This window comes from Lycorma delicatula, chromosome 2 (assembly GCF_047948215.1).
Source record: "Lycorma delicatula isolate Av1 chromosome 2, ASM4794821v1, whole genome shotgun sequence".
In the NCBI taxonomy this organism is placed as follows: Eukaryota; Metazoa; Arthropoda; class Insecta; order Hemiptera; family Fulgoridae; genus Lycorma; species Lycorma delicatula.
In genome coordinates, this window is record NC_134456.1 from 26,156,827 (window position 1) to 26,174,806 (window position 17,980).

The 17,980-nt window shown below is 28.6% G+C and overlaps 1 protein-coding gene across 3 annotated transcripts in view; it reads left to right on the top strand.

Moving 5' to 3' along the window:
• pns (DENN domain containing pinstripe) overlaps positions 1-17,980 on the top strand; it is a 113,479-nt gene that overhangs the window by 71,188 nt on the left and 24,311 nt on the right. For 2 of the 3 annotated variants that reach the window (XM_075358529.1, XM_075358527.1), the window contains exons 14-19: positions 4,652-4,687; positions 6,170-6,332; positions 7,545-7,673; positions 8,432-8,553; positions 14,489-14,634; positions 15,902-16,020. In XM_075358529.1, coding sequence (XP_075214644.1) covers positions 4,652-4,687; positions 6,170-6,332; positions 7,545-7,673; positions 8,432-8,553; positions 14,489-14,634; positions 15,902-16,020 — 715 coding nt within the window. The remainder of the gene's footprint in view (positions 1-4,651; positions 4,688-6,169; positions 6,333-7,544; positions 7,674-8,431; positions 8,554-14,488; positions 14,635-15,901; positions 16,021-17,980) is intronic. The other variant, XM_075358530.1, reaches the window with a different exon arrangement.

The window sequence follows — 17,980 nt, forward strand, 5'->3', positions numbered from 1 at the left end:
ATGTTTGTTATGCAATAACTTATTTCTTAATGTATTATCATTTCAAAATTTTTAGTGGATTTGTTGTATAAGAATAAGGAATAAGATACATCTGCTTTTGCATTAAACCATCTTCAGATTTTATCTTGGGGAAAAATATTTATAATTTAATTATTCTCTTACAGTTATTGCAATTTTTAACAGGATATATCAAGTGATATATACAAGGTGTTAGGCTCAGTTACAATCAGCTGTATTTATATTAAACAGAAAATGTTTTAAAAAGTAATGTATTTATTATAACGGTCTGACTAACAGTGATTTTAAACCTCAAAATTTATATTGTCTGCTACTATTCAAAAATTAGCAGTGCTTGAGAGGTGGTAGTTTTGGATTAGTGGGCAGTAGTTTCCCCATCAGAAGCATAAGGAGTTATACATTATCCAAATAAAAGTATATTTTAGAATAAGTGTCAGTAATTACATGATAATAATAAAGGTCAGTTGGTCTTTGAAAAATAAAAACAAAGAAAAAATTTACTCTTGTTTCAGTATTTGTACGTACCTATTTAATTTCTCTGTGCACCTATTAGAATTGTTTCTAAATATTTTACATCAAAAAAGCAAGCTTTTTTCTTTGTGCATAAAATCTGCTGCGTGGTATCTCAACCAGTTTAGCACAGTTAGTTTCTAATGCTTACAGTACTGTTAAGAAAAGTTGCTTGAGAACCAAGCCATTCCTTGAATGAAAGTAAAGCAGTATGTTAGGAGAGTAATACAGTAAAAGCAAGCAGGAACAGACTGCATCCAGCCTCACTTTTTTCTGAATCGTAGCTTGCCTTTTTTCATATTCTACTCTTATGATGACTGATTTATGCTAGTACAGATTATAAATAACTATTTTTTTCCTATACTAGTCTGGTTTTTATTAAAATCTTAAACAATTTATTCCATTCTACATTTTCAAAAGCTTTCACTAGATCCACAAATGCCATTTACATAGTTCTATTATTAGATATGTTTTCTAAAATTTGCCTAATGGGATTAGAATGATGATCTTTTCACTCATTCTCTTTTTGAAAATCACTGATCATTTAATATACTTTCCACCATTTGTTCTATTTACTTGCAGATCAACCTAGTATTTTCTATTCATTAAATTCCCTGTACTGCAATTCTCAAATGAATCTGATCTTGCTTTCTGTTATATATTAATAAATTTTAAATCAGAGTGCTTCAGTCTCATAAATTTTGGATGCTATTATATAAACCTTATTCATTGTTGTTTCTCTCAAAAGCCAAGTAATTCAGATTGTTTGTATTATTCTTGTTAAGTCCTTCAAAGTTTTTATCAGATTCAGATCTTATTTAAAAAATTATTTACCTGAAATCATTAATTTTTTTCTTTTCTAGCACTTAGTCAGATAATTTTTCTTCTATATTATCCTTCGATGCATTTCTATAACTTATTGCTTTAATTAATAATCAAACCAAAACCATCATATTGATTTAATAATAAAGAAAATGAAAAACATTTCTTCAGAACATGTAGTTGTAGTTTTCCAATGCATTCAAGCCATGCAGCACTCAAAAAACCTATTACAGATGATAGCTTTAGGTTTGTCATTCAGGCTATATCAACCATCTCAACCCTGTAGAGGGGTTGACACCCACCTTGTGACATTACTGATCACCACACCACCCTCTCTGTTCCGAGCCCTGAGGGGCTTTACCGGAGATCGTCTTTAGACCCTCTAACTGATTACACCTCACAAGGAGATTGTCTTCAATCTCCTGCTTTCATTCTGACATCAATAGGTTATTTACCTGGGAAATGTAGCATTTCTTACGCTCATTAGCCAAGATATCTATATCAACTAACAATTCATGGCACCTTTGAATCATTTTTTATCTGACATCACCACAGACAATCTCTTATTGTGGAAGCATTTACAGTATGGCTGTCTGCTTCTGGAAAGCATGCAATGTAATATATTAGCTTATATAGTGGTGACCAATTCTAGTCGCCACATATCCTCTTTTAGTCTAAATTTGGCTTTGCAAAATTTTTTTGGATGTACTGCCCTTCCTTAGACAGTACCCCATCACACCTCAGATACTACCACTGCCTATTTGCATCTCCCTATTTGAATCACTCCTTATTCAAAGCTAGCTGTCATTATTTCCATTATCTGCAACCTAGGAACATGCCCATTGTGCTGTCACAGCATGGAAAGCAGATTCATCTCATTCTTTCTCATAAAGATTGAGAACTGCATGAGTGGATATATCTTTCAATTTTTTTGGACATCAGCCAAAATGTGTTCATTCCCATCTAGCACATACTTTAAAATAGCTTCTTTTTTAATAACAATATTGTGCACTGTGAAATGTTTGAAAATTCCATGGCAAGAACTCTAATTGTGAAGTGTTTGTTTTCACCTGATTACTTGTTGCTGGAAGCCCATTAATTTACTCATTTCCTCTAAATTTGGTTAGCATTAGGACCTGAGAAATCAAATCACAAACTTAACTTCATAATTGGTTGGATTGCTCACAATAATTGGCATAATTAGTCAGTGCTTAATTAAAAAAACAACAGATAAAATAGTCAGTAATCTACTTAGTCAACTGGTGAAAGCTTTTACAAATACATGATTTGATTCACTGTATTTCCATTCACTTCTAAAAGCGATAGCCCTTATTTTTGACACCATTTTGTATATGTAACAAATTTTTGCATTGCATAATAAATAATTATGTAATTACATTATTATTACATACTAGCAGACCCGGCAATGCTTTACTATTGGTAGATTTGAGTGTGTGTGTGTGTGTATATATATATATATATATATATATATATAGATTAAATGAACACAATTGAAAGTTTGATAATACATTAAAAAACTGAACATTACAGAACTTCACAAAATTTAACCTTTCACTTTATAAAAGTCAGAATGTAAATAAATCCAATTGTCAAAACAGTACTACCTATTGAATTTAATTCAAACTACTCTCTAAACACAGTAGTTGGTTCAAAATACCCCTTACTTTCTTTCTACTGGTCAGATCAAGGATTTCAATAGCTTTAAACTTTCTTCGGACAACATAGAACATTTTGAAAAAACCCGTGCGTAAATTGATCCATAGTTTTTTAGTCTGTAGCGAACACACATACAAATATTGCCTTTTACATATATAGAAGAAGAAAGTTTGTTTGTATGTTTGTTTTTGTAAATATCTCGACACTGGTACCACCTAGAAAAAGAAAATGTTTCTTTTCACATAACTATTATATATTCTGAATATGAGCTAAATCAGACCATAAACACAATTTTTTGAAATATCCCGACTCCAGCACCACCTAAACTAATTCAGAAACCTTTGCAGGTGTGCGCACAACTCACCAAAGTTTCATTGCAGTTGGATGAATGGTATAGGAATGCATACAGGATAAACATTCATTTTTATATATATAAAAGTTATAATCATTATTAAATTTTATATATTTCTTGTAATAAAATATTCTGAAACTGCAGTTTCAAACTTTCAAGTTTAGTTTTTTGTATTTAAATCATTATTAAATAGTTCTCCCTTTTTCTTTAGGTTAACAGTCTTTATCATCATTGTTAGCCATTCTTTCTCACCCTTAAATTACTCCCCTGGTACTTCCTTCCTGTATAGTATTTGATTCTATCACATTTATTAATGAGTAAGGTGAAAAAGTCCATTAAAATATTTTAGTGGTCATGCTAAATTAATGTGAATAGTTTTAACTTTTTTATCTAGAATTTTTCAAGATTATTTTAGATAAGATATTTATAAGAAATATTCCCTTATGTATTGTGACATTTATATTCCTTTCATATTATAGAATTGAGGCAGTCTTACCTTGAGTATGACAAGTGCTCTGTAGTTTGAATCAGTTTTTAGATCAGATGACATATCCATTTTCATTATTTTTCTGTTGGAACATATTGATCATTGCCATAATTGTAGATTTTTTTTTCTTGATGATATTGCCACATAAGCTTGAAGCTTGTGTGTGCGTGGGATGTAGAAATGGAATTTTGTAGTGTTTGAAAAATGCCATATCTGACCAGGATTCGAACCGGGACCTCCAGATGAAAGGCCGAGATGCTACCACTTAATTGATATATTTCTGATTTTCAATTATGGCAATGACATTTTCCATATGAAATATTCTGTAAATGTATGATACACCACATTTAACTTGTTTATTTATTTAAGCTTAGAAGAGTTTCTTGAAGTTCCTTAGAACTTTTAAGAGAATTCTTACTAATCTCTTGAGATAGAATAAAATGATATAAAGAAAAAAATTGTAGTCCTAAGGAATTAAACTATCTGTTAATCAATTTCAAAAAACATATCAACAGTAATATTTTGAGATTTCTAAATGAAATGAATTTGGTATTATTTAAATACTTGGTAATATAAATCAATTCTGAAGTTCTGGAATAAGTTTGTATTTTGGTATACTTTTTGGTAAACAAAGCGATATATCAACTTTATATCACAATTGTTGTGTATTTGAATTATTATAAATCTTTGGTAATATTTATCATTTATGTTTCTAAATGTATCAAAAACTAAAGTCATCATTAATAGTGTTTTATTCTTTTTATTTGTTATTGCTGCTTTATTAGCTTTGGCCTGGTGTGTTCTAAGAAGACGTCTTGATTGTATGTATCTATTGTTAAATTACATTTTATCACATATGTATATTCAGTTACTCTTAATATTGTATGTATTTGATATACATTATTTAGAAAAATTTGATTTCAAGTTTAAAGATTATTGTTACTCTAGTAATTCCTCATATAAATGTGTAAATTTATATTGGCGATGGATCCACCTGTAACAATATAAAATAAACCTTCTCTTTTAATATAACAGAAATAATGCTTTTCATAGTTAACGCCAATATCCATCCCTTATGTAATGTTATTGAAATAAAGATTACTCATATAGTCTGTTTTTATATGTAGTTGGTGTAACAGTTTTTCATATTGTCAGTTGAAATTGTGTCATATTAATTTAATTAATAAAAATATGTCTTTTTTTTTGTATGATAATGTAAATATTACATTATAAATAAAATTAAAATAAATGTAGATCAGTGACATTGCGGGATTAATGCAGTCAAAAATAGGAGTCACTGATGCAACAAATTTGTATTAAAATAGATACAAAATACAAAATGACTGTGATCAGTTAATTTTATTTTAACACAGTTGTTTTATATATGAACTGAAGAAGATTCTTTTGGATATTGAATTTTAATCATTTTATTCAGATTAATACAGCAATTAAAATTTTTTTTTTTGACAAAACTGAAAAAATTCAGCAAATATATTTTATCTTATATAATAGATACTGAGCATTTTATCTTGTATAGATCTTTTATCTTATATAGGTATTGTGTGGGTTTGATAAATGAGAAATTTTATTTGAATATAATTAAGAATAAAAGAGAAGTAATGAAATTTAACAGACACATTGGTAATGATTAATTCTGAAGATTGAGAAATATAGTATTCTAAAAATTTGCTCATACAGTAGTAATATCACAAAGAATAGATGAAGTATATATATAAGAAAACAGTAACAGGCTTTCATGCAAAGAAAATATTTGCCAATTATCAACTATATTTAGGAATTAAAAGGAAATTGTTTTCTTAGTATATTTATGGAGTATAGTGCTTATATTACAATGTAGCACTGTATTTCCATTTAGGTCAAAAGAAAAATTAGGAAGGGAAAGAATACAGAATTCTGAAATGCAGTACTATAATAGAAAATTGAGAATTAGGTAAATTGGTTAAAAAAGGAAGATATTATGTTTTAAGAAAAGATAAAATTATTCTATTTTTTTGTAAAAGGAAGAACAAGGTTGGTGGACTGTATATTAAAGCATTATTAACTTTACTTCATTCGTTTATAGATTGTTCTGCAGAGAGTTGATTTTTAGGGGAAGAAATTAATTAGAATACATGAATTGGATAATTCAGAATGTTGGATTTAGTAAATACTTTGAGATTAAAGATAAGCATAGGTAATGAAAGGAACAAAGGATAGGATTAAACAGTCGAATGACTGTACAAAAAAAATTGATTTTTTTTATATGTGTATAAAATAAATTTTTCCTTGTTTGTCTTTTCCAGATCTTTCATCATCAGCCTTGGAGACTTCTCCTCCTTTGTCAACAAAGCCAAGTCGCAGCAGGTCTGAGACTCGTGCTAGTTCAAGACAGGCTTATAACCATGACGAGAATAATTCTCTACCCTCTTTGCCGTCTCTACCTTGCAGTTTAACCTTTGATATGAGGTTAATGATTTTATTTAATAAAATAAAATATTATGTATGTGAATATAATTTCATTGTAATATTTCTGTTTTTTTTTCTCAGTAATACTTCATGCTAGGTGTACCAAAAAAAGTAAAAGTAACATTTACCAATATGATTCTAAATAAATTTTCTATTTTATCTCTTGAATGTTTTGTGAGAAACCAAAAGATTTGTTTTTTATGTTTCTAAAGTTGCTTAAAAATTATTTAGTTTCATTCATATCTGTTTAATTTTTATTTTTCTTTAAGGTGAATTTAGTAATACATTTTGTTTGGTTTTACCTTGGACTAGTTTTTGAAGATTACAGTATTTTAATTACAGTACTAGATTTTGGAAAAAACAGTATTTTATTACCTATTGTTGTTTGATATTTTGTATGAAATATTTTTTTGTATATGTACACTTAACAGTACTGTTTTTTTTTCTTTATATTAAGAGCATAAAATAAAATAAAATTGTGTATAGATACTTATTAACTAGAAGATGTAGCCAAAATAACAACTCTGGAAGGGGGGGAGCAAAATACCACCTCCTAATAACAAAACAGCATCCATATAAAATTCAAGTATAATTTCCAATAAAAATAAAATCAACTTACCTTATTCTAGACACAATATTTTATTTATGCACTAAACTGTTTTCTATTTACAGATCTGTTTTACGAATAGTTTCTAAAAGTGCAGGAGGGTGTGAGATAATCTTGAAAACACGGGTGAATACATTGGCATTATTATTATTATCACTTGCTTCTAATGTTGTACTATCATTACCACTAATTTCTCCCCAAATCCTCAGTATCTGATTTAGGATTAGTGAGATACAGAATTATTTCATCATTACAAATAAAAGATTTAGCCATTACAACACAAATCATGAACTACATGTAGAATAACATAAAGATAACAAAATGTTTCTCTCAGATAGCAAGGTAAATACGATTCAGAAAGAAACAAAAAACACTGCCTTCTGTATGTGTTACCTGAAATTCATAATATAGTGCATTACTAGTATTAACAAAATGGAACATTCATGTATCCGTGTAGTAAATAAGATCACAACGTACTGGTATGTGTGTTGCCATGCATAGACATTTGGGCACCAATGTACTGGAACATTTGTAAGGATTAAAAGGTTAATTTTAATAAAATTAACTTGGTCTTACTAATTATTTGTTTTCAATTTTTGTTACAGATGTATACAAGCTATGACTGATATTAAAACACAAATAGGTTATGCTAGAGCCTTTGTTCGACTTTCTCTTGAAAAAAAATTGCTTTCACGTCACTTAAGAACATTACTAGCTGATTCTGCACTTTTGAAGTATGTTGGCTGGTTTTTTATTTGTAATATATTTGTTGCATTAAGAAATGTGTCAGATTTTAACTATCTAATATTATTTTCACTGAAGTGTTTTTTAATTATATTAATTGCTAAAATCATTACTAAAAATATATAATTACACAGCAAATTAAAAACTAAATCCATTCACTTAATATTGATGACTTGGAATATACAGCTTCAACAACTGCTATTTTATCTTTACTTTGAATAAAGACTACTGCATGAGATGTTCATATTCTAGATGTTGAGCCCATCTGTTCATAAAGTTGAACATTTTGCCCAACACCATTGTTATATATAGTTTGGGAACCTACAAGATTGTGAAAAATGAATTCTCACTGATGTTGAAATATTATTGTGAGTATAATTGTTATAAATAAGTGCAAAAACTGGAATGAAACTTAATTTCTATGTTTCTTGTTGTGTTAATGATGTAATATATATATATATATATATATATATATATATATTACAATATTTTGTGGAGTCTCTGTGAGAAGGCCACTGCTCCTCAGGGTGCCATGGCGCACAGTTTGGGAATCACTGGTATATTGTTTTAATGCAATAGAGTTTTATGTTTTTTAATTGAAATTGAACAAATAATTTTTTTTGATACATTAGAATTTTTTATACAAAAAATATACTAATTAAATAACATACTAATTTGCTACATTAGTCAAGTTTTATTGAATGTTAATTTATGTTTCCTTTTTTTAATTTTCCATTTTTAATTTCAGGAGTCAGTACAAAAGATATGCTTTTTTGAGATGTGAAGAAGAAAGAGAGCAGTTTCTCTATCATTTGTTAACTCTGAATGCTGTAGATTACCTTTGTTTTACAAATACTTATACCACAACTAGTCAGTATAACTTTTTATGTAATTTTTTATAACTTTTTCTTTATGTATATTACATCTACTTTACATTTTTATAAACTTAATCATTAATTTTATTATTTAATTTCGTGTGTATATATATTTCATTATTTTGAATGATTCTCATTTGTTTATTATACAAATCATTCATGAATTCTGTGAAATTATACCTTTATTTTATCTATTCAGAATTTTATTGTTTTATACATTTTGTAGCTTTAACCTTTTTAAAGTAATTAAAACTTGTTTTTTTGTTTATTCCTCAAAAACATTACAGTTGTTTTTTATTAAATAACTTATTATTTGTTGCTGCTGCTAATATTGAATGCAATTTATGAGCCTTATTGCATTGTAAATTTTTTAAACAATTTATACCATTATTTCTGTACTCTATTGACCTAGTTATCTGAAAAAATTATTAGTTTATTGTTTTTATTCTCTTGTTAAAAATAAGTTGTCCACCCTAAAAAGAGTGTTATCAGGATGCTTTTTTAGTATGATATTGCATAAATGGTGAGATACTTTTTGGATTTTATAAGTTTTAGGTAGTCATTAGAATAATCTTAGAACTCCCATTTCATTTATTACATACTTTTGATTTTTATTGGTATGGTTTCTAAATCACTTTTTCATCTTGTTATAACAATTGATTAACTCCAAGAATTGTATACAACATTAATATTCTATTTATATGAGGGCAGTAAAAAATTATCTACACTTTTCATTCTACAATTTATTTTCATAAAGGGGTGGGGTTCAACATGTACATAATTTTTCTACATTACCACCCCCCTTGTCAATGCACTTGGTTGAGCAGTCCACAAGTTTACATATTCCATCCAAAAAGAAGGTTTTTGATTGGCCACAAAGTTATTTTTGCACCATTTCTTGCACATCTTAAGTCTATAAAAAAATCAACAACCTCACAAAGCATCTTTTAGCAGCATAACCAGATGAAATCATTCATATGCAGAGGGAGCAAGATCTGGGCTGTAATGAGGGTGTTTCATTACCTCAAATTTCAACTTGTTAATGGTTTGAATGGGTGTGTCCAAACTGGCATTATCAGCTACAACACTTCTTCCAACAATAGATATCTGCATTTGTTGCAGATTTGCTGGCTTCAGCTTATTTTCCAACATTTCACTGTAACTCAACTTGATCATAGTCTCCTTTCCCATGAAGTCTTCCAGTATAGGGCATTTTGCTTCCCAAAAAACGGTCAGCATTATCTTTTCTGCCAATGGCTCAGTCTTAATTTTTTCTTTGTCAGAGATTCCATACTCTGGCGATGCAGTTCTGGCTCATAGTGATGTACCCATGCTTCTTCACAGTGACTAATGTGCTCAAAAATGATCGCCTTCCTTACAGAAGTAATCAGGTAACCATTGACAGATGTCAACATGTTTAAGCTTGTATTCTGCAGTAAGCTGTCTTTGTACTCATCGCATACAGACTTTACAGATGTCGATCTCATCATAGATAATTTCATGGGCAGAACCATTTCTGATGTTCAAAAAAGATACTACTATCACCAGAATTTTCTCATGAGCTTGCCAAATCTTGTGTCTATGGTGGAGGTTGACAGGCATTCTACTCCCTGTTTGTGCATCACATGTGTCCGGCCACTTGTAACCTTCTCGATCCACAAAAAAGACTTTTTACTTCATAAAGCACTGTCCCTGTATTGTCATAAAAATCTGTGATGAATTTCAACCCCTTTCACCCCCTCCAACCAGTAAAATTGGATCACTACTCATTACTCCTCCTTGATGCAAAAACTGCTAGCAGAGCGGACATGTTTTACATTGTAATAGTAGGAAGGCAAATGATGTGATCAGGATCAAATTTTATACACGTTATACTAACTTTAAGCACACATGCACAAAAGGAAATATGACAACCTTGAAGATGTGTTATGGTGAAAGTGTAGTTAATTTTTGTCTTGCCCTCATATACATTTTTAAAAAATGTACATTGTTATCAAGTATTTATTTATAGTAAGAGTCATCTTGAAATACTTTGCTTAAAATAAAGATTGTTTTTGAGATCTTTATTTGTATATAAGTACAACATTATTAAAATGTTGCAAGTAGATGATATCACTAATATACAGTTTTTATTTGCCTTTACATATATACTTATGTATATTACTGTACTTACGTGTAATGTATAGAGTGATTCAGGAGTAAAGGGAAATAATTTGGGAATTATTTTAGAGCTTGAAATAAGGAAAAGGATTATGCAAATATATGTTTAAAAAGGCTTTGTTATCGAGTAACAACTAGCAAAAACTTTCACCCAGATTGCAGTTCCCGCAGTGAAATGATATCATACTGAAATTTTTAAAGCATTATACAAGGCGTAAATTTGTTGGTTTCTTATGTTTATTGTTCTGAAAAAATTGAATAAAAGGTCCCAGAACTGTACCTTCTGTAATTGTCATGATACCCAACATAAAACTGAAAAATTTGGTGATGAAAAACATATTTTATTAGGTTGATGTTCAATAACTTTGTTAAATAACTAATAAATGCATAAATTGTGTTACCAAAACTTGTAGAGAACTTAATTCTGAGAAAATTGATGTAATAAAGTCTATTAAAAAGAAAAAAGAAACAATTTTTGTGTTATTAAAAACATAACAGAACAAAACTTAACAGAAAAATGTTATGAATTTAAAAAAATTAAAATCAGTTGTAATTAATGCCCCTTTCATACTAGAACAAAACATGTGATGGGGAGAAATTTTTAACAGTGAATTAAAAAATAAAAATTAAAAATAGTTGTTAATATAATAAATTTAAACCTTTGAAAAATTAGGTTGGCAACACTTATTGTATGCTTTGAAATTAATTTGAATACTACTATTAATCATATAGTGTTTTATGACTAATAGTAGTGACTAATAATTTTATGACTAATTAATGCTATTCATTAGTCATAAAATTTTGGTTATTTGTTAATAATAAACATTAGATAGCTTAGTTGTTTTTGACATAATTTTGATTGTTTTAATTATTTTTGAGGATCAAATATGTACTTTTTTGTGTTTGTTGTACTCTAAAGTGAACCTACATTTTTCCAAATAAATCTGAATTTAAAAAAATTTGATGTGGACACCGCATGACTTCCTTGTACGCCTTTTAAATCACATATACACATTTTTTTCTGAAAATTTTTTCACAATTGCTGAAATACTAGTTTTTATTAACATCAAACATTTATACAATTATTAAATTCAACGAACTTATATGAAATATTAGAATAAAGTGAAATTCCCTTTATTACTTGTATTACTAGATCAGAAAATGTTGAAACCAAAGAAAGAATAAAAGGAAGAAAATGTCAAGAAAATTAAGAAGTTAAGAAAATGTTGCAAACAAAGAAAGAATAAAAACATTAAGAGAAGATCATAAATATAAAGAGGAAGAAAATGTTAAAGCCAAAGAAAAAATAAAAAGATTAAGATGATAAATATAAAGAGGCAGAAAATGTTAAAACCAAGGAAAGAATAAAAAGATTAAGAGAGGATGATGAATATAGAGAGAGAGAAAATTTGAAAACTAGAGAATGTGTACACAAATTAAAATCAGAAGAATTATTTCAAACAAAAGAGCGATTAAATGATTGGCAATAAAAAACAAATAAACAAAATGATTAACTCGACTTAGGGAGAATATTGTCTGACAGTATCAGAGGAGTAATGAACTAAAAGATGAGGATTTTTTTACAACTTATTAAAGATCAGGCATGTATGCCTCACTATACATGTTGTTCTTCTGAGGGTCTATTTTTCAGTCACTCTGTAGTTAACTTTAATGTAGATAAAATTAAACAGAAGTTCCAGAATAATTAAATAAAATTAAATAGAAAGTAAACTAGAAAATCCAAAAATAATACGATTCTAAATTATAATTTTCAATTAATATTAAATAATTAGATGTTTCATCAAATCTATTACATATACACATTTTTACACGTACATAAAATTTTATTTTACTAAAACTTCTGATTATTCTTTTCATTTTTTTTTTTTATTGTAAAAATTTGTTTACAATCACAGGTTAATAATTATTAAATCAACATATTTAAATTAAAGAAAAAGTTAAAAAAAGGAGATTAAGTCTGATTCGAATTGATGTGCCTTCCCTTGTAAGGTACAAACATCTCATTAATTAAAATTTTATTTGGCTATAACTCTGGAACCAATGAAAATAAGTACCACTTAAGATATATCATTCAAAACGATATATCAATATCGTTATTATGCTTATATATGCTTATTACTGCAGTTACGAAAAAGTCCAAAATCCATTTTTTTGGATTTCGGGCTTTTTTGGACACTTTTGGTTCAGTCGATGGCAATTAAAAAGGGAGGTACACAACTAGATGTTACAGCAGTCCTAAATCCAAAATTTCAGTATCCTACGGCTAATTGTTTTTGAGTTATGTAAGTTATATATGTATGCATATACGTACAGACATTACACTGAAACTAGTCAAAATGGATTCAGGGATGGTGAAAATGGATATTTCCATTGCAATCTGAAAACCGAAATTTTTCACGATCACAATACTTCCTTTACTTCATACAAGGAAATAAAAAATGAAATTCCATTTTGAATTCTTCATTTTGAAAACTCCTGTGCATCTTTATTCATGTAAAATATGCTGATATGATTTTTGTGTATGACTTTTGCAATGCAGTGTTCCAGCTGCGTGGAAGAATACCAACGTTGGTATCCTAGATGAATAGTTAGTAACTCAAACCAAAGTTAACAGAAAAACTTATGGATTTGTAAAAATTAAAAACAGCTGTTTTTAGTGCAATAAATTTAGACCTTATTGTATTTTGCAAAATTTTTAATAATCTTTGTGAGAATGGTACACTTCGCAGCACTCATGTTTCATCTTAACTTCAACTGGAATATGGTGATGAAAGTAAAAATATTCTTCAGGAGCTTAGTTCTACAATAAGCATGTGAAGAATTTCTGTACAAATTAACATTCCAAAAAGTACAGTATGAAGGCCATTACATGATCACAGACTGCATCCTTATCATGTTCAGAAAGTTCAACACCTCCAGGCCAGATGACTGCAATTTTGTCAGTGGGATGATGATGATAATAATAATAATTATTACCACATAATTTGTTTGTACTATTTTCAGATGAAGCTACTTTTACCCATAATGGCTTAAACACATGTAATTCACATCAGTGATCTGAAGAATACCCACATCATATCGTTGAATCAAATTTCCAGCAATGATTTTTAGTGAATATTTGGTGTGGTATGATTGAAAACCAATAGGCCCTTTCATACTAGAACAACGTGTCAGGGAAAAATTATTTAGAATTTTAAACATTGAATTAAAACAGTTTTTAATTTGCTTTTAAAAAAATACTAGTATAAGTAGTTTTTTTTTCATTGACTTTATTAGAGCAATTTTCTCAGAATTTAATTCTCTACAAGTTTTGATAATAAAATTTACATTTCTATTAGTCATTTACTAAAGTTATTGTATTTCAAATCTAAAAAAATTGTATTTTCATCACCAAATTTTTATGTTTTACATTAATATATCATGAAAACTATGGAGAAAAACAGTTCTAGGACCTGATTTAACAATTTTGACCTGAAATTAACCATAAGAAACCATCACGTTTCCCCCTACCTAACACCTTAAAAATTTCAGTATGACCTCATCTTACTGTGGGAACTGAAATCCAGGTGGAATCTTTTGCTAGCTGTTAGTTGGTAATAAAGTGTTTTCAGACATATTTTGTATGAACATTTTTCCTTATTTCAAGCTCTAGAATCAGTTCCCAAATTGTTTCCTTTATCTTAAATCACATGTATATCTTTATTTTTACTGTTAGGTTGAATTTTTTTTAATGATGTTTTAAATTTCAGGATTACCATATAGGGTTGTTATATTTCCATCTCGTAAAAGTAGTGCTGCTACAACTTCAGCTAATTGTTGGGTTGCAGTATCTGGAAGTAATGGTGAAACACAACGATTGGCATTACCTAAAGGATCATTGCAGTTAATGTTCCATGTGAGTATTTTATCCAGTAGTTCACATTTTTTTATCAGTGAAGTATGATGGATATTTATTATCAGAATACATAGATCATTAATACCAAAAACACATTAATATTAACTTTAAATGATTAGTAAACTTTACTTATCACACGGTGTAAAAATTCACTGAAATTATTGCATTCAATAGATAACAGAACCATAGTTAAACTTTTTTGTAAGTATGAGATTTATTGCTGTGGATACTGAAAGCAAAGGATAACTATTAAAATAAAGGTACTAAAATTCAACATAGCTTTAATTAGAAGTAATGCACATACCATTTGTCACAATAATAAATTAAAATAGAGTGATGTTATACTTTGTTAGAAATTAAAATGAAATTTCATTCATGTACTGATTGAATTTTAACCTTCAAAATCATGTCTTGTAAAATTTATTATTGCTTGCTAGCTGTTAATAGTGAGAGGAACTACTGATCAGAACATTGTAATAGATGTTGAACTTATCAATGAAAGACCAGTTTCTGTGGTATGAAAAATATCAAATTCAGAAGTCACAGAATTAATACTTCACATCATTGAAAAACTCTTCATAGATGAGGTAAAAAATCAGTAATGAGTTGGGTCACATAATTTTAAACAACTTTGTTATTAAAAAATTTGTGCTTGTGAGCACAATTATTTTTGGATGAAACAGAAAGAGAAAAGTTAGATTGTTAGTAACTTAAATCAATATCAGAAAGAACTGTTACTTTTGTTAATATTAACTAACAATAAAAGTTGGATGCACCACTACATCTAGGAAAAAAGGCAGTGTGTTGAGCATCACATGTAGATCATCTCTTTCATTAGAAATATTCAAAAAGTAGTCTTCTACTAGGAAGCTTTATTCAGCTATTTTGTATGAGATTGAAAATATTTTACTTATCTGTTAGTATGGAATCAGGACGTACTAATAATTCTGCTTAGTGATTTTCACCAATTTCCTAATGAAATATGTTTCCTTGAAATGCAGTTTGAGTATAGCGAGAGTTGATTTGGCTTCTTAAATACTGGAAACCTTAAATAATAAAATTTTTGAGTTTTTTTTTTAGTTTCATCTTCTGTACTTAGGTAGTTTGGTTAATTGAGTTATTGGTTGGTCTTCAGTCTCAAGTTATAAACAAGGTACTCTTAATATATATTTAATGATGAATAATATTTTTAGAGAAAAGAATATGAATTTTTTTTTTCATTTCTTATAATATTTTGTATATTCATTTTCATTATTTTTATGTTTAGCATAGGAATCTTGGTCTTCTTACCACGTTAAGAATAGGTCATGATAACTCAGGACTCAGTCCAAAGTGGATGGTAGAACATGTAATTGTTAGAAATGAAGTAACTGGGCATACATACATGTAAGTTTAATTTTTTTGCAATATAGTGAGAAATATAATATTAAATTAACTCTTATTTGTTATTTAGGTAGGCAGCATTTTCATTTTTTTTTTTAGTGATCTTTACTATTCTTTTTTGCTTAGGTAATGAGGTAAAATGGTGTAATTGATGAAAAAATGTTTGTCTAAGCTAAATATTGAAACTTAGATCGTCCGTTCATAAGTCATAGATTAAATTATATATGTAGTTTTTAAAATTATTTTGGTAAAAATATTCTCTCTGAAAAATGTGTAGCAAACACTTTACATTATAGTCCAAAGCAGGTTAATCAAAATACAGGAATAAATTATAAACAGTTTTTATTATGTGTGAACACACAAATAAGATAGGTATATATAAAGTATACATTCGTACATTGTAAACATTTCCGTACAATAAAGGTTTTTTTACACATATAAGAGAATTAATTATGTTGAATGATTTGATATGAAAATCTATTAATTTACTATAAACTGATTAAAAGCAGGCGGTCCAGAAAGTAATGAAATTAATCTTCACAGAAAACCGTAAAGCATGCAAAGTGGCAGTCTCATGCATACAAATACCCAGATGTGTTGTCTACTTTCCATGTCAATTTCAAATTGATTATTGTAGTCATTGAGTCATTTCAGTGATTGTTCGCATAGTGTGTTGGTTAATCGCCTACCATGAAATAAAATATTGATCAGTTTGTCAATTATTTAATATTCAGTTTTTATCCATTTAAAAAAATTCTTTTTCTGAAATCTACAAAATGTTGAAAGAAACATTCAGTGAAAAGTGTGTAGTATGGTAGTGATAGTGAATCAGATCTTAGTAAGGATGATGAATCAGATATCAAACTAAACAACCCAGTATGGTGTAATGTAGCCACTAGTCACTAGCTTGGAAAATAGCCCATTTACAAGGGAGAATAAAATTCTTTTTCCATTTCCTGTAGATGCACAATCAGTAGACTTTTTTAACACTTAAAAAGTATATGCATCATGATCAATTCCTTTTAATTAAGAGGGGTCTACACTTTGTATAAAATAGAGTTGATGTCAAAAATCGTTTTCTAAAGTGAGACCATTGATAATCACTTCAACAATAAAATTCTCAAAATTTACCAAACCATCAAAGACCTGCTATTGATGAAGCGATGAATCTATGAAGAGGACAGCTTGGTGATACACCAATATATAAAATACAACAAAAATAATAAGTACAAGACTAAAATGTATACCCTTGTGGAACCTCATAGCCTAAATTTAAGATTCATTATTTATGGTGGAAAAAAATAGTCCTTTGTTGAGAAAGAATCATATGAAAAAGTGTTGTATCTTTTAAAAAATTGCACCAATTGGTCATTCCATACAAACAATTTTTACAACAGCTTCAATCTCACCTCCATACTTCTGACAAAAGAAACTTATTACACTAGTAATTGATGTATTGATTGAAAATGTAACCCACTAAGTGTGACTTGTGCAAATCTTATGAAGGGCTAATCCATGATACAATATGCTAACAGAATTATGATCTGTAGATGGAAGGATAAGAGAATGGTTAATTTAAACATGATAATTCAGATATAGAAAATGATAAGTACTATAAAGAACAACAGAAACCACTTCCAATAGTATAGTTTTATGTTACGAAAGATAAGGATTGTGGGGGTTGTTTTTTTACTACCTGTACAAATTTAAAATACCTAGATGTTGTAAAGAGGTTTTCATTCTCATTCTTCAGATGTTGCTGGTCAATAGCCAGTTACTGTATAATATAAATGCAAATAATGATAGGCAGAAAATCACATTGCTATGATTTTCATCTAGCAGTGCTTGAATCACTTCTTCTACCAGTAGAACAACCAAGTATCAACACAACACCACAATACACAACACAGAGGACTCCAATACAAAAATCGACTGGGAATCAAAACTCTATAATAGAAGAAAA